Below are 17,626 nucleotides of genomic sequence, written 5' to 3'. Positions count from 1 at the left end.
CTGTGAATCGTGATACGAATCGAATCGTCAGGTACTAGGCAATTCACACCCCTAATATATATATATATATATATATATATATACATATATATACATATATATATATATATATATATATATATATATATGATTATTATTATTATTATTATTAATAATAATAATAATAATAATAATAATAATAATACCGGTATTGGTGCTGATACCAGCCGTATTTTAAGGTATCGGTACTTGCGACAGCGGCCGATACCGCTTGTGGCCATTTTATGATCAGGCACTAGAAATTATAAGAATAGAAAATTATTATTAATGTCATACAATTTAAAGGAAAAATGTTCAACAGGGATGTATAGGTGTCGTTGTTAAAAGTAGTAGTAGTAGTATCAGTACTTGGTATCAGTATGAGTTAGTACTCAAGAGTTGAATACTCATACTAGTATCAGTCTAATAAAAAAATAGGGATGGAATGATAAGTGTAATATCGTGATATTAAAACTTCCACAATATCATCACGGTCGTCATATTTACGATATTTAAATGCAAGACATCTGTTAAAAAAGTCAGGTTGATTCCCATTTGTGCAGTTCTAGCACCCTCTTGTGGCTAGGTTTTTAGTGCAATTTAATTTTCATTAGGGATGTTTTGGCCCCTCTATGTTTAAAATCTACACTATTTGTCAGATGAAGGGGAACATAATATGCCTGTGAAGCAAGTCAATATATGGAGGAACTCAATGTGTGCGTGCATTAACAACATAACATAATAATAAAACATAATAATAATAACATAACATTGATGTTATGTACATGGTGTTTAGTATCAGCTCTTTTTTTTTTTTACAATATTGTGACCTTTTTTAATATCGCCAACCTCCCCACAATATCGTGATAATGATCGTATTGTGAGCGTCATATCGTTATAATATGATGTTTGGATATCGTTACATCCCTAATAAAAATGGTACAGAAAATCCCTAACTGAATATACAACCTAAATTTCTTTGTTACTCATTCAAAGGCATTGTTAGAAAATGAAGATGTCAGAAGATGAAGGTGATACTGCACATGTGTGGAGAAATCACAGGAGGGGATGAATGACTTAAGTTGCAAAGCATACCTGGCTTATAAGACATTCCCGGAGGGAAGAGAAAGCCTTGCTGGGCGGCGGCGGCTGCTGCCAGAGTGCGTTGGTCGTGTGGAAAAATGGGGATCATGAGCGGAGGCATGTGACCCTGAACCTGCTGAACAGATAGAGAGCGGAGATCAGAGAGAGGCCTAAGCGAAAGCACGGTACACAGAAACGCAGATTACGCTCAGAGTGGGGAGGGGGAAATCCAGATCACAGGTCTCCCTAACGCGTGCTGACAGGGGGCTCTATGGCAATGGGGAACCCTCGTGTCCTCACACAAAACCTGGCAGATCTACACCCGCTCGGGCTCCAAACCACTGTTTCGCTCGAAGACATCAAAGACGGCACTTATTGTTCCAGCGCCAGCGAGTGGAAGTCACAGGATAACTGTGAGTCTCTTTATGACTTCTGCAGAGAAGTACTGCGAATGTTGTACGAAGTTCCCTGACTGTTACAACAGATTTTCGTCGGTAGGAGGATTGGTCAGTGCACTACACACCTCACATATGAAGTCGTCTCTGTGGGTGGGACGAGACATGGATTTGACTCGTTCTGTGACCAAGCTCGTAACTTAAAACACTCACATTTTTAAAAAGAAAAAAAAAAAGTGTATTAATTAATAATTAATTTTTTTTTATAAAAACACAGAGTAATCATATAATTAAATACAATTTTTAAAAAACTAACTTTTTCTCACATGTATCAATCGAATGGCCATTGTGTGCTGCTCTTTCTGAGAAATGACTGTTTTTTGTGATGTCTCAACTCCTTCAACTCATCAGTACGGCACAAGTATTAGTCATTCTTCGCAGAGGATAAAGAATATAAGACTTTGAGTAATAGGAATGTAACAAAAAACAATATGAAACAGAAAAATGTTTTGCTTTTGTTGTTTTTTTTTTTATTTCAAAGTTAGTTAGTTTCTATTCTATTTCGTGCTGGCATTATAGCTAAGACGTGGTTGTTTTAAATATAATGTTAAATTCTCTTACCCAAATGCTTTGTTGTGAAGTGAGTCGAGTAAGTGAATTCAAGCCACTCTTATCTCAAGATACAGTCATTTTTTTGCAACAACACGAGACTGTCACTTTGTGGCTTTTTCTCGCAGTCTTCCATTAAACCTTCACCAGCCAGTTATTTGCTGACTTCCCTTCCCTTAAGGGAATATCAACACAAACTTCCCACTTGTGTCAAGAGTGGGTGAGCAGCTTATGTCTCCAAAGTGCTGTGCGGAGGGTTGCACACATGCGGCAAGGTCCAATATTACTGTCACTCCCCGCTTCATGAGGATCTTTGACGGGGAGCAGCCCAACGAGCATGGGCCCGAGAGGGTTAAGCTAACATCGGGCTAGGCCACCTCGGGGGAACCTGCCTGGGAAATGGGTTAATAAAGGTTATCCGCTAAATTAACCACTTTACAGAATGTTTCACCATTCCACCATCTTTAAAATCAAGCCAAAATATAAAAAAAAAAAAAAAAAAAAAAATGACTGGGTGCAATTACTGTTCCTGCCTTGGGGCATGAAATCAAGCCTGGTACGAGCCAAGCTTTTTCATATTAAGAGTAATGATCATACTTTTGTTTACATTTGGAACACACATAAAAATAAATAAATAAATAAATAAATAAATAAATAAGCATTGATTCAACTAGAGGTGCCAAGCTACACTGAAAACTAAAACAAAAAGGGGGAAAAGTCCAGAAGGTCCATTCCAGAATTATAGAAATGTACTGCATGTAATAGCAATTCTGCATTGTGCTTCTCACGAGTAAAAACAAATGATCAAGGAGACGGTGACAAATAATTGCTTTATAGGGATTTGCTGCTCTGTGTTTCCAAACTGAAAGGTTGAGCAATGGATCTTGGCCTCACTTGTGTGGAACATATGGAAAAACACAATAATTAATGTCAAAACATAACATGACTCAAGCAAAGGGGACACAGCTTTTCTGTGTCTGGCTATTTGGACAGTAAAACCGCTTCTGAAAACTCCAGGCTTCAGATGAGTGTGACTACGTGCTACTGTGTTTGGGAAAAAAAAAGAAAAAAAAAGATGGATTTATTTCTTTTTAATGTTATTCATCATTATTATATTTCTGTTTGTACCAAAGCTTAAATAAAAAAAAAATGACAAAAAAAACAAGAAATATTATTCTTTAAAGTTTTACATTTCTGTAAATACTATAAATGACATAATTTGTTTCTAGAGATCAGCTTTTATTACCTTTAACATTTAAAAATATGGTGGAAAAATATCCTGGATTTATCCAGCTAAAACCGAGAGTATAAATATGCACTAGTTGAGAAAAATAAACGCATCGAGTTTGAATGGACGTGATTTGCAGTAATGAGCTTCAAGCATTAAAGTTTAACAAGCAGCAACTAACGTCAGAGCGAGGCGAATCAAGGTGGGAACAAATAGTGAAGCTTTGTTGGGCTGTCAATTAAGAGCCGGCAAGTTGCAGGGCTGTTTCTAGCATAATTCCGAGTGTTTTTAAAGTCGGCAACAAGTAAGAAGTACAGCACGGCCAGCAAAAAAATCAAGAGTTTGTCTATGTAGAATAGGGCTCAACATTACAATTGTAACTTAACATGCATTTATCATTTCAAGATGCACTTCCTACGGAAGCGTATTGCATTCACTTGAAAAAAAAAAAAAAAAAAAAAAACTCGTGTTTTTTCTGACTAATTTTTTTGGGGAGCTTTTTTTTTTAGTAATTTTTTTTTTCTGTATATGTCTCATTTTTACGTATACCGTATAGTTTATACAGTAGTCTGCTTGCCAGGTGGGAGTAACAAGATGGCCGCCCTGTGACTTCAACGGCTTGCACTAGCATGTATGGGCTATCGGCTATACAATCATATATACAGGTCAGTGGTCTGAAACAAGTCACTTGGAGTTCAGAGGTCCAAAAAAAAATAATTACTCCGAAAAACAGAGCACTGACTTCTGTTATTTTATTTATTTATTTTTTTCTGTTTTTTGGAATCATTTTTTTTTCTGTTTTTTGAATAGTGTTTTTCCCCCTGATTTCTGAATAATTCTTTCCCCCTGTTTATCGGAGTATTTTTTTTTTCTGTTTTTCTGATTTTTTTTTTCATGACAGATAAAAATTATTCAGAAAAACAATCTTTTTTTGTTTGTAAACAAAACCTGTATTACACACCACTTGGATGTCATTGTTCACTTTTCCATGTACATACTGTAGATACTACGCGTCACTGTGCCGCCATCGCTTCTTTGTCACAGCGCCGCTAACAACTGGATAATGTAATTTCACACCATCTGCCCTCAGGCTTCATTAAAGAACCATGAGTGGGCAATCTTATGAGGAACAGGTGCTATTGTTTGTCCCTCAAGACCCGGCACTAAGGATCTGACTCGGAATACTTGAAGAGGAGCATCTGTAGTGATCAGTCAGACAGACTTGGCTGAGGCCCTGCTCCCTCCAGCGGAGGTTTTCGCCTCCTCGCAACATAGATCATCAATTCAGATGACCCGATGAAGTCTGTAACAGACCAGCACGCAAGCTGTTTGGCTTTGAGCGGAGAGTCTACTGAGTGTTTGATAAATAGAGCCCACTTGCAGTTGTACGGCAACGAAAAACATATTGAAACCTTCTGCAGTTGTTAGCCAGGTTGTTAAGAATACAAGATGATTGATCATCTTTCTCATCAGTCCATTCACTATTTTTCTTTCCTCCTTTCCTTTTTGTCAATCAAGTCAATTTTCCAGATTAAAATAAATTGAAATGCTACAACGCCCCCTAATACAGTAACATGGATTGTAACGAAATGATGTGAATTTATTCTTAATTGTAATTAAGTTGAAAATCATACACACATGCACACCCCCACATAACACACTGGAGTATCTGTCTTGAATGGGGCGTGGCCTCATGAGTGACGCCATGAGTTCTGACTCCAGCTCACTGTGAAGGTCTCCATGCTCCTTGTGCGAGTTTTCATTTTATGTTTGACTGTCTGTCCCATTTAATAAACAGCTAAAAGTGCATTGGAAACTGATTTTTTTTTTTTTGCACCTCACTCGAGTGGCGGTGTATCTGAACATTTCTTGTAATTAAAATTTTTGTTCACAACATAAAGCTAAAATTCCACTCATATATCGGTGTCATCACTGTATACAAGGATAGTCCCACTGTGACATAAAATAATCTACGGTAAAATGTAAGAGTATATCATTATTTTAACATGGGTATTGAGTTCGTCCTGGGAACACACCCTCACCCTTTTGCATCACAGAACAGGCATGACCAATCAACCCATGCTTAATCGAAACGCTACATTAGTGCACATATTTGTCATCTTTATGAATGAAATATGATGATATCCGCCACCCATATCCGTGGAGCTCAGAATCTGTCTGCCTGCACTTAGATCAAATTAACCAAAATCACATCATACTACCTGCGGCAATTCTTAGACGTGGTTCCACCATGCGTAAAGTTTAGTCTACTCGCCACCAAATTGCCAAATGCGCCGGGGACGTATCAAAGGAAACAACCTCGGAATGCCCAGCATGGCACAGAGCAGTCTGCCAAACTTCCAAACACGTTAAAAACTAAGATGCACCAGTTTTTATGCTCAAGCACACATGCGCTGTCTAAAGCTATAAGAGCCCAAAGTGACTGGGATACAGACTTGAGTTGAAAAAAATGTGATCAGCACTGTAACTGAACTTACACTATAAGGTCAGTTAGGTACCACTATATTTAGCAACAGTGAACCACAACAACCAAGCATACATCTTCCACACAGAATACAAATGGAGATGTATTTGGCATTACAGCACTGGCCTGGGCCTCCTGTCAGCACCTGTGTTCTTCACTGTCAGCTGAGAAAGCCTCTTCAAAACACCCACAGAGCTTTAGGACCCCCCCCATACCTTCATCCTTGAACATCCACGCACTGATCCGCGCTCAGGTTTGCTTCCGTACGCACCGGCAAATGATGAGAACAGGGAGAACAGGGAGAGGCTCTTGCTTTTACTGTCACTATCATTGAGCGTCGACAAGATAAAGAAGCGCTAAGAAAAACTCCTGCCTCTTTAACCGCCGTGTTTCATGGTTATTGGCTTGAAAGGACTTTCTGCGTCTAATATCCTGATTCATTGCTACTTGACACCCTGAAGCACACCTCTCACCCAGATGCTCACAATTAATCTGCCTCTAGCAGACTTTTTAGAAAGTAGCATGTTACAAGGATTTGGTAAAAATGCTGGCTTAAGAATAAAGACAAGCAGGTGTGTTATGAATGAGAGAGAGGCTTGCAGGCAAAATGTAGATATGAAACATTTTAAAAAAAGATCACAAACAAAAAAGATCTTGAAGGAGAGTTGTTATGTTTCGTTGAGTTCTCATTTTAATACATACATCAACAATTTATTAGCCATATAGTCATATCCCCAGCTCTCACTTTCTTCTTCACATATTCTCCAGGAGGGATTTTCTGTAATTTTACCCAGCTGTTGCTGTAAGAATCACACTTCTTCCCCCCTGCTTGGCAGGGAGCTGTACATGGAACACCGTGGGTGAGAAGAAATCACCTTTTGGTGATCCACTTAAATGGAGCGCGATCGCGGGGAAGCTGTCTGGCTTTCACCCCAGCAGCAGCAGAAAGTGGACAGTTGGAAGTTTAACACTCACCGCCGGTGTACGCAGTCCTCTGGTGGACTCTAATCAGGAGTAAAATAAGCTGAAAATCACTTGTGCCTGCGAGGTGGAATCGTCTCTACAACGTACAGCATAATTGAAACAATGGACAGCTTCATCAAGTACAGTTGTTGACTGTAGACAGCTGAAAATTGATCATCCACTGACATCACATGGCAGTCACATTCAACAGTGGTCTGCAGAAACAAGTCTATGACCATTTTCTAGGAAAGAAATGGAAATTCATATAAGGAGATACACTTTAATTCATACCATGATCACAAACTCAAATCAGATTTCCCCACTGAAATGAATGGAAATGCATTTAACCCATTTGAGGTTCACCCACCCACCCCCAAGAAAGCAAGAAAAACCTTGTAATGTGTATGGGTTTTTTTCTTAATGAAAACCACACTCTCTAATTTTATATATATATATATATATATATATATATATATATATATATATATATATATATATATATATATATATATATATATATATATATATATATATATATTAGTGCTGTCAAACGATTAATTTTTTTTATCTGATTAATGACACTTTTTAATTTTGATTAATCACGATTAATCAGCTAAATTACTTGCGTATTTGCGTAATATAAAATAAATACAAAATACCACAATATTTTGACATTAACGCATTTTATTATCTGAATGTCATTTGCAAACATTGATTAAATGCATGTATACAATTGCATGCATGCTTGTATTGCTCAAAACGTAAAAGCATCATATCAATTGGGTGCAATTAAGCAATTATTAATTAATTAAACGCAAATTACTTTTGTTTTATCTACAGTCCCTAAGGGGTGTTTTTTAAAGCGAGCACACCAACTGTGTTGGTAGCTGTATGTGCGGGCTATGTTAATAAACACGACTGAGACGGCTCTGTGGCAATGTGCTCGCGGCCATTTATTTTCACTCTTCACAGTTGCTTCCCCAAGTCACAAGAGGGCGCTCAAGGTTAGCGCATGCAATGAATCACTACCATAACACCAAGTGGAGTCACCCCGCTCAATTTGGAACAACAGGCGTAGGAAATGCCGTGCATTGACCTAATCACTGACCTGCGCAGTTTTCAATGTAACCATCCGCGGTTACGTTCAAGGCTCAAGTGCGGTCCCAAAAAAAAAGTGCGATTAATATGCGTTAATACGTGATTAATGCGACATTTTTCTGTGATTAATTAATCTATTAACGCTTTAACTTTGACAGCCCTAACACATATATATATATATATATATATATATATATATATATATATGTAAATGAGCTAATTTAAAATTCCTTTTCATGCCACTAATTTTAATTAATGACCGCCTCTTACTTGAAAGCCTGTAATGGCGGCATTCCAGTCAGTCACAATACAGCAGACAAGTCCACGTCAAAATTTAGCAGTAATGCATTTAATAGTAATGCATATATTTGTGGAGACTGGTGTCAAGTTGTATTTTACAATTTTAAAAATGTGCTGAATTTCACAAGTTACTTAATTCATGTTAAAAATTAGATAGCTCTTAATATGAAAAGAAAAATGCATTGAGCTGTCATGTCTTAAAATTGTAATTATGCCATCTAGTGGCAGAAAAATGACCTCAACACAAATCAATATCACACTTGAATACATATTTTTAATTTTAACAAAATTTTATTATTTATTATTAAATTACTATATAACTACCGGTATATAACTAAAAGATACAGCCATATTTCTATTTAACATTTTTTTTTCCACTTTTATATTAACAAAAGTATGAAAATTTAGTGTACATTTTTTTTGTACATTTAGAATGGATATAACATTTGCGATTGAAGTCGTGCGATTAATTACAATTTTAAAAAAGTAATCACCTGACATCCCTTATAAAAATATATGGTCATCATTACATTGAATGTACAGAATAAAACTGGTTGTGCCTCATGATTAATTCCTTCTGGTGTAAACGACATGGGCACTGGCGGCAGTATCATACGGTCATGCAGACAAAAGAAGAATAAACGTGTCACTCAACAACTATAAGATGCAGTAATAGGATAAAGATGATATACTTGTGGTTATTGTTATATTGTTTGTCTACATGTGTTGATGGCTCACCAATTGTTCAACTATATATTAAAGTGATGTAGTACCACCCCATAGGATAACTTAGGGCACTTAAGGCACTGCTGTAACTGCGCTCAAAAAGCCCCCTAACATTTTTACTGAACAGTATTTTCCAAGGTTTTAGTGTGATGTTGCACATCTGTTAGTGCTGTGTTCAATATGCATATGTGCTGCTAAGGATAAAGAGAAGCGAATTTGAGTGTCATGAGGTCAGGCCATCAAGAGGGAACAACCAATAGATGACTTCTTGTTCCACTAATTCCTTACACAGTCAAACAAGCCTTCTTGGAAAAGAGCCATTTCAATAAGTCTGCATTACTTCGGCAGAAGCTTGAAACCAGGCTAGACCAACCCACTGACCCGCCTTACACACCCTAGCCTAAATCCTTCCACTCTTCCACATCATACCACCTTACTTCATCACAATTCTCTGTATAACTTTGCATATATCTGCACTCACTTTTTTCCCCAAAAAATATTATTTATGTCTGAATTTAGGTCTTTTATGTTGTGAAGCGAACGCATTTCATCATCCAAACACAATCACATTTTCCCCACGCACATTTCCAGCATTACAACCTTAAAATACTATTGCAACATTAAAAGTAAATATTATTTTTGCATCTTGGATCTGCCATCCTCTGAATTAATACCTCTTCAAGGTCTCGCCACAAAATAAAGGTTTGCACAGAACACACATATCCACAGGGACTCCCTCAAACAGCATTTCTAATGACGAGAACGAACGAGCAGACAAACAAACCCACGAATGGGTCTGAGGCTTGCAATCATTATATCACACATACATCATCCGCACTGTGTGAAGACGGGAATGAGTGAAATGGCATGGACCATCATTGTCAGGCTGCAGGAGGCTCTTGAAATCATTTGTCATGGATTATTCACTTGTCAGCTTATAGTAGAGTCTACATAATTGCTAACAACAAAAGGCTGTTTTGAGATCAATTACAATAGAAAGGCAAAAAAATTGGCTGATATCAACCATACTGCCTGGTGGAAACGAGTACAAAAGCTTGGACCCAGTTTCATACCAAAAACATTAAAAAAATATTTAAAAAATAAATAAAAATGGATATAGCCTAAGTGTTTTTCACAGGACACCTGTGAATTATTGTATGTTTATTGTAAAAGGTGAGTTATATTACTCATAGCTATTTGTAAAGTGCGAGTGAGCTGTCATTTGTGCTAGTGTGTTAGTTAGGCTCAGCGTTGCCAGGTGGGAAATATAGGATTATCATACCATAGACTCAAAATGATTTTTATTTGATGAAAATTATCATACAACCGTCATAACCAAAACACACTGATTGGCGAGAGTCAAATATAGTCCTTTTTGTGTTTAAAAGCGCTCACAGGCACTCAGGGCTTCGTTGCGGGTTAACGTCACTGATCTGTTTATATTACTGGATAGGCGGTTTGAGTCTTGGGTGATTTCCTGTTTGGGAGAGCGTCTCCTGGGGGCGGGCACTTACCATTCAATTCAATTCAAAAACACTTTATTTGTCCCCGAAGGGTAAGTCAATGGCATACGAGCAAGTTAAAAAAAAATCAGGCATTAAACCAATACATAAAATAAAACATACATAATAAATACTATAGCTAAAAACCATTCAGCCAATCAATGCATACATTCAGCTAATCAATGCATGGACATCACTCGTTTCTCATGCTCAGAAAAGCGCGATTGGCTTGTATTATGTCACATGAGAACAGATACCTTCAGGGATCGCAAAAAAAAACTCTGGCAGTTTCAGTTTTCCCGGCAATAATACGAAATGGTCAAAATATTGTACATTTGCCATTTTTCAGGATTATTGATCGTACATCGTAAAGAGGGTCAAATTATCGTACAACTATGGTAATTATCGTACAACTTGCAGCACTGGTTAGGCTACTATGTTAGAAAATACTATTGTGAAGCTAGTGTGTTGTGATAGCATGTTACTTAGGCTATTCGGCTAGCTCATACTATTGTATAGGTGGTGTGTTGTGCTAGAGTTTTAGTTAGGATAGTATGCTGGCTAATAATATAGTTAAACCTCATGTTAAGGTGGTTTATTTGTGCTTAATAATTGAATAACTGAACACAGTTGTTGTGTATTTACTGTGTCGGTCTCAACCTCCAAAAGTGTTGGTCTTGTCTTGGTCTGACTCTTGATACATTCTAGTCTCGATAATGATTGGTCTCGGTTGGTGTGGTCTTGACTACAACAGTAGTGCCAGAGTAAAAAATATTTAGTTTATGCGTCATTCCCAACTGATTTAGTAATAAAGACCAACAAACTTAATCCACACCATTCTTTTCCTATGGACGACTTTGCAAGAAAACAGCTCATTCACTGTGTTCTCCGTCGGGGAATGCTTGGACTCGCCTCCACCCCAAAACAAGAAGCTCCTTTCTTACGTTGGCGATGGGCTGAATGCTTTGCTTTGCCACCCCCAGCCCTAAGAAAACACACACACCCTTCACGCTGTCGGCAGCCCCCCCCCCCCCCCCCCCCCCCCCCCACACACACACACACACACACACACATAGTGGAACCTATTAATGCAATGCTTTCTGAAATGCTGTGAGTGTGGCCACCGCTAAAGACGATGGGCATGTAAAGCCAAGGCAAAGACAAAACAGTTTGCACAACATTAGTAGAAAAAACACTATTTATGCATATGGTAAGAGAAGCCAGATCAGCATCACACTGCGAGATGTGTTCTCACTCAACTGAAGCCACTCCACTCCTGCATGCAAGGTCTAAGAAAACAGGTGCCTCATTGTAATACCAAGACTAAGACTCTCTGAAATGAAAGATAGATTTTGTCTGTAAATATATGGAAATACTGTGAATTACTGAATTGTGGTGATATAGCATTAAATGTTTTTTCACTGTTTCAGTTTTTTGTTTTTTTGGCTTCTTGTGAGTTACTTAGTCATACTATTTCACCACTACAGCGGTGGACTTAGCTAGGTAGCTATAGCTACATACCAACAAATGCATCTTCCTTGAATGCCACAATTTGCAAAACAGCTCTGTGTCGTTTTATAAATTCCAAAGCAAGGAGGTGACCCCATGGATGAGCCTGGAAGCTAGCTTGAGTTGTAGCTGGCGGCTAGAGCCTGTCACTACTCAGTTAGCTACATTCCAGCCACTAGCGGTTTTCAACAGATATATTTTCATGGCTCAAGTATGTAGGGATGTGTAGGCATGAGAAAGTTCCTAGATAAAAAAAAAAACTGTAGCATATGCTTTTCAGTGGTTTCCAGACATGAAGTGGACTCAGCTAGGGTTTGAGAGCGGAGACAACAGGATGATTTTTCAATAATTTTTAGCGACATTTTTTATATTTTGTGATTTGTTTAGTCGTTCATTTTTTTTTTTTTTTTTTTTTTCTAAACAGTGACTGCAATTTGGAAGTTTAGACTGAGACCTTAAAAGATAACATGTAGCTTTCGATAGAGGTGATTTGCCGCTATGGCAAATGACAATCCAGTATCCAGTTTTTCTTTAGAACCCCTCAGTTGAGTCTACGTTAAATAGACTGCCAAGTGTGATCTGGCACATTACCTACACACATTCATGGAGCACCTGTGGGATGGAGCCTCTTAATGACCGCTGCTAAAACTGCTGAGGTGCCTGAACGCACAACAAAGCAAACCTTTTATTGTGTAATTCCCAACAAATTATCGTCTTGACACACGGGCGAAGGCGGAGCACGGCGCTGAGTTATGTTGAGAGTTCAATGGCTTGTGTTCATTGCCACACCTTATCATGCATATTTATCGACTTTCACATTTCATGCTGGCAAATGTGAAGCATAGCCTCTTTTTGTTTCCCAGAAGACACACGAATTAGTGTTAACTATTCTGCATGTTTGCCAACGCTCACTTAGCGAACACTGCTGATTGTATCTGGTCCACTTTTTTTTCTCTTTTTTTTCCCCGCATGATTAAGTTTTAACAGCGCGAGGATGGCTTTATTGTTCAATTTGCACACGACTATATAACATCAGCATTTCTTCTGCCTCCAGACAAGAAGTCACATTTCATAACTAATTAAATGGAGCCCTCCCCTGCCAGTGGAGTCCACTAAAGGGAATTGTTTGTATCCAAGTGTCAATATATTAAATCACAGGGGCTAATGAGTCAGGTCATGGTTTTCTTTTATCTTCACTCTTGCATGTACACATCTTCATCAGCTAACAGTCTCCTTAAATGGGGGCTGAACAGGCTGGACTGAGCCTCCGTGGGTGCAGGCCAAGTGTGTCTGACTGGGTTGTTAATGCCCCCCTCCCACCGAACCCCCACTCCTTCCACATAATCCTCCTCGCAGGAGAAAACACATCATCATCCCTCTGTTTTTATTCTCTAGTATGATTCTTAAAATACCAATTTATCACTAAGTGGGGGAGTTGCACATTCTTTTTTTTTTTGTCTCCTTTTTAAAAAATTTTTTTTACCCCATCCAAGTTTCACACTGAGACAATATTTGTGCTGGCAAGAAAACAAAAGCATATGAGAACATTAACCCGACACTCATGTAGCATTACCTGTGGTTCTTAAGACTCAGGGCTACAATGGAGGTCAAAATACACACCTGATTCAAATGATTCGTGATGATACACCCCACTTGGCCATCATTGGCTGCAGGTGATCAGGCTACATTGGTTGGCCTATCCGCGCTGCGGGGAATTTGGTGCGCTCAGTAGTCGACTTGTGACTGTTGCGATGGTATGTCGCGTGATTTTTATTTTTTAAATTGGAATCCCTTCATACTAATTATCCATCCATCCATCCATCCATCCATCCATCCATCCATCCATCCATCCATTTTCTTGACCGCTTATTCCTCAGAAGGGTTGCGGGGGGTGCTGGAGTCAATCTCAGCTGGCTATGGGCAGTAGGTGGGGTACACCCTGAACTGGTTGCCAGGCAATCGCAGGGCAGACAGAGACGAACAACCATCCACACTCACACGCACACCTAGGGACAATCCGGAGCGCCCAATTAGCCTGCCATGCATGTCTTTGGAATGTGGGAGGAGACCGGAGTACCCGGAGAAGACCCACGGGGAGAACATGCAAACTCCACCCAGGAAGGCCGGAGCCTGGACTCGAACCAGAGTTTTCATAACTGGGAGGCAGACGTGCTAACCACTCGTCCACAGTGCTGCCTCATACTTATTATGTCAAGCAAAAAAAGAAAGTGGTGGGACAAATATGTGCAATATGAATTCACATATTCTAACTATATTTCACAAGTGGAAGTCCCTTTGTTAATATACAGAACCAAGGTGTCTATTGAACACTTGCATATTAAATCATTATCCACATTAAATGAATGGAAATACCATTAATCTGTTCCAGCCTCCCACAAAGAAAATTGTAATGTGTGTTTTTACTATATCACTTTATAAAATGATCATTTATATAAACATGAAGTAATAACATAATTAAATTGACGCATTCTAAAAATAATTGCCTAAGCCATTTTTCAGATTTTTCAGCAAACACAAAAAATTGAACCATTTGCATCATGAGGAGATGATTAGGCATCCATCCATCCATTTTCTGAACCGCTTGCCCCTCACAAGGGTCGCAGGGGGTGCTGGAGCCTATCTCAGCTGGCTATGGGCAGTAGTCGGGGTCCACCCTGAACTGGTTACCAGCCAATCGCAGGATGATTAGGCAAAAAAAAGAAAATGACAATTCTTTGAAGATGGTGCGAAATAGAATGTAAAGAATGAATTATGTATGCATGTGTTTTGTAATCTACAATAACTAACCTTTTTCCTATGATGGAAGTAAATGTCCCCTTTTGTTTACTACCTCTAAAAAAGAAAATGCTTATCAGAACATGATTAAAATGGTTTGTGCGCCTTGGATATCAATGCAACCGTCTTTTCCCCCCCCTCTAATCATTGCTGTTTTTTAATGAACACGACATACATACAATCTGTGACTTTCCGGGAATTAATGGGGCACTGAAAATGTGGATACATGTGAAGAACAGAAAGTTGTTGAGCAGGTATTTTTTTTCTTTCTTTTTTTTTATAGGGAGGAGGTGGGCGGGGGCTGTAGCTGAAAATATTGCAACATGAATTGACTTTGCTCTTCTTAGAAAGTCGTTATCTGTCCAGTTGTGGAACTTCTCACAGTTGGCACTAGAATGCCTCGCGTTAATTTCAAACCGACGGTGTCATGTTACGATTTTCACTTAAAAAGAGACGTTGTGTATTTTTTGTTGTGATTAAAAGACTTGCACTGTTTCATGTGCGTTCTCCCGTCTGTTTGTGAAGATAAAGTTCAGCTTGACCTTTGAGCTACTATTTATTCTCTTGATGTTTGCATCAGTGTGTGGTGTCGTGTGTTGTCATCTATGTAAATGCGCATATGAGCATGCAACAGTGTGTTATTGTAAAATAAAAAGGATGGAAAACAAAATAGGTTCTTTGCTCATTATTGTTATATTTGCAGAACATCAGTTAAAATTGTGACAAATCCTTCCTCTGCTAATATATATGTTTATTTGGCAAAAAACTAATTCTGTGAACAACTCTAAACTAAATCAACTCAGAGCTAATCTCATCGTAGGATTGAATTAATGCCAAAAACAAGGATCGAATGACTGAGGGGGGAAACGCACAAAGCTGTGAGCTGACATTTTCAATAAGCCTCCAACATTGCAATCGAAACATCTGCTATCTTTAAAACAAGTGACATTGTAATCCCGCAGGACAAAGACTAAATCCTCGCCTCGCTCTTGTAAGAACAGTGAGTAAGGATGAAGAGAGCAGCCACTTGATTAAACTGCACGCAGCCTTGTTCTCAACCTCTTCAACTAAACCGAAAAGCAACTCACTTCTGTCAGATTCCTTTCGATCCACATATGAGGCAAAAAAATAACAAATAAAAAAATAAATAAAAAATCAAGAAAGAAAGAAAGAAAGAAAACCTTGAAAGAGCAAATCTAGCTTGTCAACAACAGTCTCAGGTTGCAGCACCCGCGGTTTTACTGTCCGGACAGTTTACGATTCCCGCTGATGTGATGGCTGGCCTCATCAATATGATGCCTCCGGCATGATGCATTATTTTAAGTTACTTCCCTCAAGCCAAAACAGAAGGACTTTGATGGCCAGTGACGTCTTCAATAAAGTTGAATGTTCTCCAAGCGAACAGCAGAGTAACTTAATCCCTCAACAACACTCATCGCTTTGCCATGCAAGCGTGTTTACCTGGTTATCATGTATTCAAACTAGGGCCCAATCGATAGATTTTTTTTTAGGCCGATGCTAATTCCGATATTCCAAAGAATACAATTTGAGAACCATTTAATTGGCCGATTAATTTAAAAACATTTAATATGTTTTAGTCACTTAATGCTAACAACAATATAAATAAGGATAATTAATAATAAAATATATGAATTAGGGGGATATTTCACTGTTTCACAATTTAAATATTAGCAGGGGACAAGGCCCGGACCAGCCCATCAATTGATGGCCATTACAAATGCAATGTTAAAACAAATAAATAAATAAAAAACATATTTTGTAAACTCCGCAAATTTTCCACAGGGAAAAACAAACTAACATAATTTTCTTAAAAAAATAAAAATACTTTAAAGTATTTTTTAAAGCATTGGGGGGGAAAAAATTAGTGGGTAAAGACCCACAAGTATGCAGATACATTGTGTATGGCCTTTAGTGTTTGATTAACTTTACAACAGAGAAAAACTGGCAAAAAATAGAATATTTTTTTTTTATCATATTTTTGGGTGATTATGTTTGAATGTCATTATATTTGTCTTATGATGTAATGTTTTAATGTGTAAAAAAATACAATTGGATACAATCCTCTAACTTTTGGTGTTTTTAAAAGAGAAAATTTCGGCCAATTAATCAGTCGGGTGTTTGTTTATTTATTTATTTATTTATTTATTTATTTATTTATTTATTTATTTATTTATTTATTTTTTAGGCCCATGCAGAAAAGAACTGAGAACTGTTTAGTTAAGAACAACAACATTTTTTGGTCACTTAATGCTAACAATAGTGTTGTTCCGATACCGTTACTGATATCGGCAGAGGCGCCGATACTGCATTAAAACAGTGGTATCGGTATCGGTGAGTACTCACAAGTAACATGCTGATACCATTAATTTCAACTCCGATATAGGATTTTGGATGCAGCATCTTGTGTCTTGCTCATGCACGACATTCACTGATATGTGACATGTTCACTGCATGCCGATCTAAGATATCCTATTCGCCCTTGAATGCTCTCAACCAATGGCAGGACAGCTTTTTCATGTTGAAAAAAAAAAACAAAAAACGTAGGTATCAGTATGGTATTAGTATCGGCGTATACTGTAAAACTTGGTATCGGGATCGGTATCGGGGGGCCAAAAACCGGTATTGGAACAACACTAGCTAACAACAAGAAATATATGAATTTGAGGGCGAATACTTTATTGTTCTGCAATTAAAATATTTGTGGGAGATAAAGTGCGGACTGGCTTGCGAATCGTGAAAATCTGCATAAGTATGCATGCCCACTTTACTTTGTCATTTAGTGTTTGTTTAACAGAGAGAAACAATAAGTAAAAAAAAAAAAAAAAAATGTTGCCACATTTTTTTGGGGGTGTGTGGGCTTTGAATGTCATTATCTGTGTCTTATAGCATGATA

General features: G+C 38.0%; 1 protein-coding gene across 6 annotated transcripts in view; it reads right to left on the bottom strand.

The window, feature by feature from the left end:
* The window catches only part of sox6 (SRY-box transcription factor 6), a 199,199-nt gene that overhangs the window by 70,578 nt on the left and 110,995 nt on the right, over positions 1-17,626 (bottom strand). For 5 of the 6 annotated variants that reach the window (XM_077518307.1, XM_077518303.1, XM_077518306.1 and 2 more), the window contains one exon: positions 1,114-1,237. In XM_077518307.1, coding sequence (XP_077374433.1) covers positions 1,114-1,237 — 124 coding nt within the window. The remainder of the gene's footprint in view (positions 1-1,113; positions 1,238-17,626) is intronic. The other variant, XM_077518305.1, reaches the window with a different exon arrangement.

This window comes from Festucalex cinctus, chromosome 4 (genome assembly GCF_051991245.1).
Source record: "Festucalex cinctus isolate MCC-2025b chromosome 4, RoL_Fcin_1.0, whole genome shotgun sequence".
Taxonomy (NCBI): Eukaryota; Metazoa; Chordata; class Actinopteri; order Syngnathiformes; family Syngnathidae; genus Festucalex; species Festucalex cinctus.
Note: the sequence above shows the minus strand (reverse complement) of the source record. Positions and strands in the feature narration are given on the sequence as shown.